Here is an 11,876-nt window from a genome sequence, read left to right on the forward strand (position 1 = left end):
TCTATTTTATTGGGTAGATATATGTGGTATACCTCTATCGTTCTCTTTCTTTGGATGGTTAAGCTAATCCCCTTAGCATTATTATTTTTTGAATGACAATATCTCAAGTAGCTGTTCCCATTCTTCTAATAACGTGCCACACCCTCTGTGCACATATATCTTGTTTGCCTTTTATATTTAAATAAGTAGAGGATAAGATGTTGGTTTTACCTTGAAATAAATTTCCCATTTCCCTCTCATTTAGCTGCCAAAATGGTATATTACTTAGATCCTTCTAGTCAGAAGCGAGCTATAGAGTTGGCAACAACACTTGATGAATCTCTCACTAACAGAAACCTCCAGGTAAAGAGTTTTTCATAATCTCTCTGTAAGAATACTGAACTACTTTTTTCACCAAGAGAAATAATTGGGTATTTATACACACTGTTTTTTAAATCATTATGAATCTGGGTCAGAAACAACTTATCTTAAAATTTATTTAGGCTGCTTGGCATTCAGTAACTAGTTTCACATCTGTAGTTTGGAATAACTTTTTAAGAAATATGTTTTAATAAAATCATATACATTCCATCGTCATTTTTGGATTTCACCTCATATCTCTGCATTTCTGAGCAAGCAGTGGTCTCAGTGGAGATTCTAACATGTTTAAAATGTATTTTAGCTAGGTGTTTTGGTTCATGGCCTCTATTCCCAGCACTTTGGCAGGCCAAAGTGGGCAGATCACTGCAGCTCATGAGTTCGAGACGAGCCAGGGCAACATAGTGAGACCCCATCTCTTAAAAAAAAAATCAGTCAGATGTGGTGGCACTGTATTCCCAGCTACTTGGGGGACTGAGATTTGAGGATCACTTGAGCCTGAAAGGTTGGAGCTGCAGTGAGCTGTGATTGTGACGCTGTACTCCAGTATGGACAACAGGGCAAGACCCTATCTCAAAATAAAGAAAGATGTATTTACTAGGGGCTAAATAAAAATACTTATTTTGTAACTTGTAATACAATATGAGATTAAGTTAAATAAAAATTAATATGGGTGTATTGTAAAATACTGTAGTTTAAACTAGAAACAAAGGGATAGCTACCTCATGTTATAATTTGCCAGATAAACATGTATATGCTGAAAGACAGTTATTAATAAATATATTCATTTAATAGCAAATGAAGGCAGTATCTTTAAGAAAGAAAAATTAGACTTGTTAGTTGTACCATTTAGATTAGAACCTGGATTTAAAGTTCTAATCTAGGTCCTTTGTAACCTGAATTTAAGTTGCTTTGTAACCTGGCAAAGTTTGTAGGGATTTTTGCATCTGGAAACTAAGTAGCTTTTCTAAGTGAAAATATTAAGAAGGCAAACATGAGAAATGCAAATCAACATCAATCAACAAAAAAGATAAGAAGCAGACTTACTTAGGGGTTTGGTTGAAAGAATTATTCATTTTCATGAACTAATTTTTCTTGCAAATAATCACTTCATGTTTGAGACACTCTTTTCTGCTTAGTTATTGGATGTGCCTTAAGATGCTCTTTAATTTGAACACAATGTTGAATACAGTGTTTGAGTTTGCTTGCTGGCTCTAAGCTTTCAAAAATATTAAAAGGCATATGTGCAGTAATTGGTACTGGCATTGTAAATCTAGATGTTTATACCCAGGGCCAGGCTAGGCTGAGGTAACATTGCTGCCTAAGGTCATAAGCTTGCTGAGAGTGAGTGGCTTTTTAAATGTAGCACTCCATATACCTTGCTTGCCTCACCGTAGTCCCATTCCTGTTTCTACAGTCATCCCTGTTTCGCCTTTTGTATAAATCCTGCAATTCTGGACAAATGGTTAAATTAGGCCTTGAAGAACATTCTAATAGAATGCATATGCAGGAGTAAATAGCTAAATATGTTTATTTATTTCTTATTTTAGAAATCTCTTGCTGTTGAAATGTCTAATAAATTCACAGTAAGAACCTTTTTTTGACCAGTTATAACATGACGTTTTTTCTTTCCTTAGACATGTATGGAGGTATTGGAAGCCTTGTATGATGGTAGCCTAGGAGACTGTAAAGAAGCTGCTGAAATTTATAGAGCAAATTGTCATAAGCTTTTCCCTTATGCTTTGGCTTTCATGCCTCCTGGATATGAAGAGGATATGAAGATCACAGTTAATGGAGATAGTTCTGCAGAAGCTGAAGAACTGGCCAATGAAATTTGAACATCACTAAACAAGCAAATGGAATGACTTTGGACCATATCTAGTATATAATATTTTTGTCACGCACCTGCTGCATTGCTCTAACTTACACAGAATGAGAGGAGTAAATGTTCTTGCCTTCAAATAGTGTTTTACGTTTTTTATCCTGCTGAAAAAGTATATATAAAATATCTAACATTACAGGATAGAGGTTCAGTTTCTTAAAAAATTAAAGCTGCTAAAATTGAGTGGTTAAAAAAGATACCTTATCCTATTCCTCCCCACCCACCCATGTTTTTAAACTAATTTATATAAAATCTGGAGGCTGTTACAGCTAACAAAGCAGGTGTGTGGCAGAAATATTACTTTAAATTTGTCTTGTGAGATTTTACTATATCTCAGACAGCATAAATGCTGTTTTAGCACTGGATTCTTTCACTGAGCACAAAGAGTTGTTGGGGCTTTAGCATCTGACTGATTTTGTTACGGGGTTGATTCTGACCATAGGAAGTATGCAATGTGAATCACTATTTACAGAGAAACCTACAACAGATGCTTGATGTTGTAGAAACTGGGACATATAGATACCAAGCAAAATTATAAGAAACCTATAAGGTGTTCAATACGCTTGTGTTTCCAAAATTCACTGTACATGATCAGTTTGGTGTTCTTGTACCACAGTTTTTAACTGAAGGAACCAGTTGTAACAGTCTCAATTTTAACTAAAACTTGAAGAACTAAAACAACAATGCAAACCTTTCAGCATTGTTTGGCCAAACTTGTTAAAACTGTAATGCAAGAACCAAAAGCACTGTGATGTGGCACCAACTAATTAGCAAGCATGAATTTTTCACCCAAGAGTGAAAAAAGGAAAATCTACCATGGCTTGAAGTTAAAGAGCAGAACTCCTGACTACCATTCTATGACTGATCAAAAGACTAATAGTTAAAAACCTCAGCAGGCCTTGTTCACGATATGCAGAAAAAAAAGTGCTGCAGTTTAGATACCTCTGGAATTTTTCCACAGTGTCACAGGTTTGTAATACTTGAAGCCCTACATTTCTAAGAATATATTTCTTGCTCAGTTGTTTCAGGCAAGCCCAAGACTTTGTAATTTTTAAAGGGCCCAAGATTTTTTTTTTTTTTTTTCAAATAACAGACCAGCTTCTTTTTCTTGCAGTTACAGATGTAATTTCCTTTTTGTTGTCAAACATAAGGTACCAAATATGATGCAATAAATTGTTTTGAAAAACAGTTGTGTGCATATTTCAACTAATCTGTGTTGGGCTTCTGTGAAATACACAGGTGGAAACAGAGGTGCAAGCCAGAGGCAATGTAATATGCTGTAAGGCTAGTGCAGATGGGAGCTTTTTAGAAGGGGCTAAGTGCTGGTGTCAGGGAAATTCCATAATGAAGTAGAATGCTGCTCCTGCATTAAGATTTCATTGAGGGCAAGGCTGGTGGCAGGTACTATGAATGTAATTCATAATTTAAAAGGAAAACTAAAAACTATTTTGATTGGGAAAATGAGCCTTAATTTGTTAAACCTATACACTGAGAACTAGCCTCAGGCTTAATATTCTCATTGCATTTGCAAGATCTGAGCAAATAAGATTAAGTAAAACAAATCCATTGTATATATAATTGACCTTTTTGTGGAACATGTAGTTTATAGAAAGTATACTCTAAAGGGAATTTGCCGAAGACCTTTTATTGATTGAACAGTTGTGCTACAATCAACCTTTCATAGTACATGACCTGCATTCCACATCTCAGTCTAACAGTTTAGTAGTGATGTAAAGAGAAGTACAAACCGAACTCCAGTGCTTTGTTATGTTTTATTAACTGGCCCTGTCTCAGGAACATCTTAACAGATGGCAAAAAAACAAAAACTTTTTTTCAACTCCTATGAGTGGCAACTGAAGTTCTTATTGTTGGGAAAGAACACTAGTCCTACCTCTGCCACTAATGAGGTGTTTGGAGGAGGTACCAGCCATATAATAGGGGGTGTATGTGTGAATTTTGTTTAAACTCTACTGTATATTGAAATGAAATTCATTTATTTGTCTTGACAATGTTCAAATGATGTAGATTGTCTTAGAATGAATATTCATAAGTACTCAGAACTCTTAAGATGCAGATGCCACCCGTGAGGAGCTAAATTCCTAATGTGTATTGTATTCCAACCCAATTTTACTGGAACTATTGAATAAATCTTTTATTTTCTTTCAGGTTTACTTGATAGTGGATACATTGGTGTCAGAGGACCTTGACTGGGTTCATTTTATGTCCAGACATCACCCCTGAAACACTGTACTGTACTATCTTGCTCTGAGTAGTATCAACTGGATCGTCTCATATTTGCCTCATTCATCCTATTAATTTCAAATGATACTGTGGGGGAAAAACAGGGTTAGAAAAACAAGTGGAAAAAATGGAGTGATGTTGTAATCTAAACAAGTGCCTTATGTTTATTGCTAAGAACTGGTGTTACCAACCCTTTTGAGAAGAAAGGGTCTCTTGACCTGTATTAACATAGGAAAGTAAAGTTCTTTTTGTTTTTCTTTATATTCAGCTATTCTTGTCATTTCTCGTTGAAAAACTAAAATCTGACTAGGTTAGTTTACTCAGCTTTAATTAGATAGTTGAGTCATATATTTTCAACATTTTTCTGTATCGTATTTATTATGCACAAAAATAAAATGTGATCTCTAATAGCATGGCTAAAGGTAATGCCAATATTAGTGAATAGCTTTGCTGTGGGCTTTATCAGGCCCTTGTTTTTCACAGTGTTGTTTGTACTCCATGGTGTATTGCTATTAGAGCTGTGAAATGAAAGCTGTGACTTTATGAAGAGATCAAAAAAAGTGTGGTCCAGATTCAGGTAGGTTGTGGTAAGTTCAGGGAATTCTTTTGTATGATTTCTAAGAATATTTCAGTTACCATGTATAGTATTTGGGAAAAGCTGTAATGTAAAATATTGGACTTTGTTGCAAGATAGGTATATACTTGTGTCAGATAATTAAAGCCTTAAATTTTGAAATGAATCTTTGAGATTTCAAAGAAAGACTGACCTTTCAAATAGAAGGCAGTCTTTCTATTCTAGCTAATGCCCCACTTCTTTAAGTTATAAACAAAGTTTCATGATACCATTCTGCTATCATCTAAACTTTGCTGAACTCTACTGCCAACCTACATTAAAAACAAAGTCCCACGAAATGGCTGTGTTATACACCATAGTGAGCAGAAACTTAAATTTTGTTCTAATTTTGATGGTTGAAAAACTTCAACCTGTAGCAATAAAACATTTTTGGAAAAGATTACTGAATTGCACTTTTACCTTTTAGTATGGAATCTGAGATCGTTGTTGAAATTAAAATATTGGTAATGTACAGGAGGTTCTGGAGAAAATAATGCTGGTGTTTTTTGTTTTGTTTTGTTTTGTTTTTGAGACGGAGTTTTGCTCTTGCTGCCCAGGCTGGAGTGCAATGGCGCGATCTCGGCTCACCGCAACCTCAGCCTCCTGGGTAGCTGGGGCTACAGGCATGCGTCACCACGTCCGGCTAATTTTGTATTTTTAGTAGAGACGAGGTTTCTCCATGTTGGTCAGGCTGGTCTCTAACTCCCGACCTGAGGTGATCCGCCCACCTCGGCCTCCCAAGGTGCTGGAATTACAGGTGTGAGCCACCGCACCCAGCCAATAATGCTGTTTTAATAAATCAGAAGAGTATCTTTATGTACTGTCTTGGTTATATACTATATTCAAACCTGCTGCCTCCATCAGGACACACCTCCTCTTTTGTTGTTGCTGTTTTGTTATAGAGATGGGATCTCACTATGTTGTCCAGGCTGATTGTGAACTCCTGGCTTCAAGCAATCCTCCCGAACAGCTGCGATTATAGGAACAAGCTACCATGCCCAGCTTAGGACACACCCCCTTTTATGAAGATAGGGAGAGGGAGCAGCATATTATAGGAAAGAAGATCTAAAAGTTTCTAGTGCCTCAGTTTATCCAGTTGCCTTTGAAACAATGCTGTCTTGGGATTGTAACCAGAAGAAAGAAAAAACTGGTACTATATAAATTAGAACTTTCACTAACTCATAGTCTTAAATTCTATGTGCCAAAACCAAAATACAGACTTTGATTCAAGGGTGCTTGTACCGAAAGTAAAGTTGCTACTTGGCAATCTAACAAAACTATACTGTGGTTCTTACATTTTAAAACTTAGGCCTTTGTCCCTAGTTTAAGGGTCTGCATTATCTAATAAAAGTGGTATAATTCTTCCTAACTGAAAAAAAGTTGGTGGTGGTGAAGATGTGATAGAAAATTTTCTCTGTGATACAAAGGTTTCTGCTGTTGCTTAATCTTCAACTAGGTCTCAATAAGTACAAATTACCCTCTCAATTAGAAACAAGGTAGGAAGTGAAGGGATTTTTGGAGTATGTTCTGGATCCCAAGGCTTGCTTTCTGCTAATACATTTATCTTCTAATTTAGTTACCATGCATTGTCTAACAAAAACAAGAAGCCTCTCTTCTTATTCTATGGCTATCTTCCCAATCTACCATGGTTTCCCAGCTTTGGGCTTTTGTAAGTACTGCTTGTTTACTTTGATCTGCAAATTTACCAGGTTCATTGTCCAGTGATTAATGCCTCATCACAAATGGGATAGGAACTGGTTTCTTTCTAAAGTGGTCTCCCAAAGGTATCTGATATTTTTTTCTCAGTAGTGAAAAATTAAATGGGCTGCCACTTCTCATCTCTTTTCGAACTACTTATTTGCCTTCAAGTAATCATGCTGTCACTTGATATCTTTAAAAATGAAAAGGGAACCATTTAAAGAAGTAGATAATAACAAACCTGTCTCTTAGATTCTTCCCTTTCCTTTCAAGTTCTGAACTCTGGATTACTAAATACTGATTCATTCCTTCAGTGACTTAATGCATTTACTATGCATTAACAATAAAAGTATTTAGAAACGTATTTAACTAGCATTATTGTACAACTAACATTTGTTTGGGAGTTCATAGAAAAGGACCTACGAATAAGCCAATTGCTTCACTTACACCTTTTTATAACTTAAACAGTTTTAGTTAAAAAGCATAGTTGGTATTTCAAGCATTCCATCTCATGTCGGATTTCTCATTCACCTGCCAGGATGCTTTTTATTTGAGAGAAATGTCCATTTACGATATGAAATTAAATGTTTCAGACTCATCTATTTTTAATGTGATGTATGATATCTTAAGGGTTTACACTGGGTACATTGTGGTATAAAGGTATAGTGACTACGACAGTATATACAGATTGTATAATAGCTATAAAAAAACTTAACTTTTAGGTCACCTGCCACGGCCACAATTTTTTATCCTTTATCTGTTGATGTAGAATATTCTCATTCATCTTCTTTTGTCCTTCTCTGTTGTTAAGGAATTCCTTCAAAATACTACCGATCCATTTTAGTCTGTTTATGCTAAGAATATATTGCTCATATCTAAATTTTGCTTTTTTCCTATAGTTTGTCAGAGGAATGGCTGTGAATGGATGCCTGGAAGGACCATCCTCTAATTTTCTCAGTTGCCTGTTCATTGTGGCATTGGTTGGCAGTGAATCTACTCATCCTTTATGTCTTTAGCAACCAGCCACCCAGGTAACATCATGCCGTTGGAATTAAGTTACTACAAGGATTGTCACTCAGTTTTTCCTCTTTCGGACAATATAAGGATACTGGTAACATACACAACTACTAGAAGGCTCTGTTTTTCATAGCCCAGTGTCTCCACTTTTAATCATTACAAGAAGACAAAAGGTAGGGATAGGCTATGGTTCTTTCTAGACACTTGGCTCACAGTGTCCATCACAACCAATAGCTGTGGCCCACAGTTAATCTCTACTGAGGCTAGGCAATTGAATCCTTTAAGTCATAAATTTAACATTGGTTGTGTATCAGAATCTGAGGTGAACTGTAGATAATAAACATTAATGCCCAGGCTCACTAGCAAAGATGTCTGATTTAAATTATCTGCAATCAGGGCTAGGCATTGGTCCTCCTTCTTTATTTTCTGTCCTCTCTTTTCCTCCCCTCCTGTACTTCCTTTCCTCCCTTCCCCAGTGATTCTAAGGTACATCTAAAATTGAGAGCTATTGTCTGATGATGAAGTTGTTAAAAAATGCTTTATACTATTGGTTTTTCTCCTCAAAAAGATCAGAGGACAGAGGGGCCAGGCGCGGTGGCTCACGCCTGTAATCCCAACACTTTAGGAGGCCGAGGTGGGCTGATCACCTGAGGTCAGGAGTTCGAGACCAGCCTGACCAAAATGGAGAAACCCCGTCTCTCCTAAAAATACAAAATTAGCCAGGCGTGTTGGCGCATGCCTGTAGTCCCAGCTACTGGGGAGGCTGAGACAGGAGAATTGCTTGAACCTGGGAGGTGGAAGTTGCAGTGAGCCAAGATCGCGCCAATGCTCTCCAGCCTGGGCAACAGGAATGAAACTCTGTCTCAAAAAATAATAATAATTGCCATAAATAGATGCTTGAGTTTTTAAGTATCAGGGCAAGGCAACGACTCAGCAGGCTTTTAAATAAGGATCAGCAGTAGATACTACTCTCTGAAAATACAGACATACCTAACCCCCAAATACATATTCTCTTGTTATCCCTACAAGACTGCATTTTCCATAAATGAATGAATTACTATTACAAATCTTACATGTGAAAGGATCCATAATTCTGGGACAGACAGAATTCAAGCTGAACATGTTGGCCTGATAGGGTAGAACCTGGAAAGGAGATTTATTTGCTACAGAATCATATGTCAAGCTAAAATTTACCTTATGAGATTTGTTGAAATAACATTCTGGATAGAACTCCCAAATCTGTCCAATCTTGTTTGTTTCTTAACTGGTTAAAGAATATTTGATAATGAGTTAGGCTATGTTGATACTGTTGATCGCCATTCTTGAATTTATAGACATTGATGGTTTTCTCTAATTTTACATACTGGGAGGTCTACATTTTTTAGTCTGTCTTCATATAGATGCCTTGCCTTATGCTTTAGTTACTTTTCTTTGATCCTTGTGACTTAGCTGCTAAATATCTGGTATAAATACTTGGTGCTTTGGTACAACAGTAGTATAATGTAGTTAAAGCTTTTAGGTCAGACAGAACTAGGTTTAAATCCTGGCTCAGGTCTCTTAGATAAGATACCAAGAATTTATAGGTCATACAGCTGTTGGAAGGATAAATAATATACTGTATAGAAAGTGATTACCACAACATCTGCACAATGTCATTATGTTTATAAAAGGTTCCTTTCTGTTTGTCAGTGTTATACTTGATTATTCTTATTTGTCTTCTGCAGCACATTTGGCCAGTGTTTCGGGAAGTACTTTTTTTTTTTTTAAGACAGAGTCTTGCTCTTTCACCCGGGCTGGAATGCAGTGGTGCGATCTCCGTTCACTGCAACCTCCGCCTCCTGGGTTCAAGCAATTGTCCGCCTCCCGGGTTCAAGTGATTCTCCTACCTCAGTCTTCCAAGTAGTTGGGACTACAGGTGCCTGCCACCACGCCCGGCTAATTTTTGTATTTTTAGTAGAGACGGGGTTTCACCATGTTGGCCAGGCTGGTCTCAAACTCCTGACATCAGGTGATCCACCTGCCTTGGCATCCCAAAGTGCTGAGATTATGGGCGTGAGCCACCATGCCGAGCCAGGAATACTTTATAATTCTTTCCTACATACTAACAGATCAAATTTGCCTTTTTTATTTTTTAGTAGTCATACCTTGGGAGATATTGTAGGCTCAGTTCCAGACCACTACAATAAAGTGAATGTTGCAGTAAAGTGAATATCACATTAAAGCAAGTCATACAATTTTTTTGGTTTCCCAATGCATATAAAAGTTATGGTTATACTTATAGCCGTTAATTGTGTGATCATATTATGTCTAATAAAACATTGTACATACCTTAATTTTTTTTTTTTTTTTTTTTTTTGAGACGGAGTTTTGCTCTTGTTGCCCAGGTTAGAGTGCAATGGCGTGATCTCGGCTCGACACAACCTCTGCCTTCCAGGTTCAAGCGATTCTCCCGCCTCAGCCTCCCGAGTAGCCGGGATTACAGACGTGCGCCACCACGCCTGGCTAATTTTGTATTTTTAGTGGTGATGGGGTTTCTCCACGTTGGTCAGGCTGGTCTCGAACTCCCGACCTCAGGTGATCCACCCGCCTCGGCCTCCCAAAGTGCTGGGATTACAGGCATGAGCCACCGTGCCAGGCCTTAAAAATATTTTATTGCTAAGAAATGCTGATGACTGTGTGAGCCTTCAGCAAGTCATCTTTTTGCTGGTGGAGGGTCTTGTCTCTATGTTAATGGCTGCTGACTGATCAGGGTGGTGGTTGCTAAAGGTTGGGGTGGCTGTAGCAATTAATGTAAAACAACAAAGTTTGCTGCATTAATTGATTCCTCCTTTTATGAAGGAATCTCTAGCATGTGGTGCTGTTTGATAGCTTTTTACCTGCAGTAGAACTTTCAAAATTAGAGTCAGTCCTCCCAAACGCTGCCACTGCTTTTATGTAATATTCTAAATCCTCTGTTATTTCAACAGTGTTCACAGCATCTTCACCAAGAGTAAATTTCATCTCAAGAAACCACTCTTTGTTGATCGTAAGAAGTAACTCTTTACTAAAGTTTCATCATGAGATTGCAGCAATTCAGTCGCATCCTTATGCTCCACTTCTTTTTTTTTTTTTTTTTTTTTGGAGACAGAGTGCTGTAGTGGTGCAATCTTGGCTCACTGCAACCCTCCACCTCCCAGGTTCAAGCGATTCTCGTGCCTCAGCCTCCCAAATAGCTGGGATTACAGGCATGTGCCACCATGCCTGGCTAATTTTTGTATTTTTAGTAGAGATGGGGTTTTGCCATGTTGGCCAGGCTGGTCTCAAACTCCTGGCCTCAAAGTGATCCGCCCACCTCGGCCTCCCAAAGTGCTGGGACTACAGGTGTGAGCCACCAGGCCTGTCCATGCTCCACTTCTAATTCTAGTTTTCTCTCTCTCTCTCTCTCTCTCTCTCTCTCTCATTTTTTTAAATAGACAGGGTCTCGCTCTGTTGCCCAGGCTGGAGTAAGTGGCACCATCTTGGCTCAGTGCACCCTCCGCCTTCTGGGCTCTAGTGATTCTCCCACCTCACCCTCCCAAGAACTAAGACTACAGGTGCATGCCACTACACCTGGCTAATTTTTGTATTTTTAGTAGAGACAGGATTTTGCCATGTTGCCCAGGTTTGTCTTGAATTTCTGAGCTCAAATGATCTTCCCGCCTTGGCCTCCCAAAGTGCTGGAGTTACAGGCATGAGCCACCACGTCTGGCCTTTCTTTTTTCTTTTTGAGATAGGGTCTTGCTCTGCCCCCGGGCTGGAGTGCAGTGGCACCATCACAGCTCACTGCAGCCTCTACCTCTCGGGCTCAAGTGATCCTCCCACTTTAGCCTCTAGAGTAGCTGGGACTACAGGTACACGCCACCATGCCTGGCTAATTTTTTGCATTTTTTGTAGAGACAGGGTTTCACTCCAGGCTGGTCTCAAACTCCTGGCTTCAAGCAATCTGCCCACTTTAGCCTCCGAAAGTGCTGGGATTATAGGCTTGAGCCACCACACCCGGCCTAATTCTAGTTATCTTGCAGTTTCTACCACATCTGCAGTTACTTCCTC

General features: G+C 38.3%; 1 protein-coding gene across 3 annotated transcripts in view; it reads left to right on the forward strand.

Moving 5' to 3' along the window:
- Nucleotides 1-4,410, forward strand: part of NAA15 (N-alpha-acetyltransferase 15, NatA auxiliary subunit) — a 90,968-nt gene extending 86,558 nt beyond the window's left edge. For all 3 annotated transcript variants that reach the window (XM_019025433.4, XM_019025434.4, XM_055384722.2), the window contains 2 exons: nt 245-342; nt 1,995-4,410. In XM_019025433.4, coding sequence (XP_018880978.1) covers nt 245-342; nt 1,995-2,195 — 299 coding nt within the window. In that variant the 3' untranslated portion in view covers nt 2,196-4,410. The remainder of the gene's footprint in view (nt 1-244; nt 343-1,994) is intronic.
- The last annotated feature ends 7,466 nt before the right edge of the window (nt 4,411-11,876 follow it).

Source organism: Gorilla gorilla, chromosome 3 (assembly GCF_029281585.2).
Source record: "Gorilla gorilla gorilla isolate KB3781 chromosome 3, NHGRI_mGorGor1-v2.1_pri, whole genome shotgun sequence".
In the NCBI taxonomy this organism is placed as follows: Eukaryota; Metazoa; Chordata; class Mammalia; order Primates; family Hominidae; genus Gorilla; species Gorilla gorilla.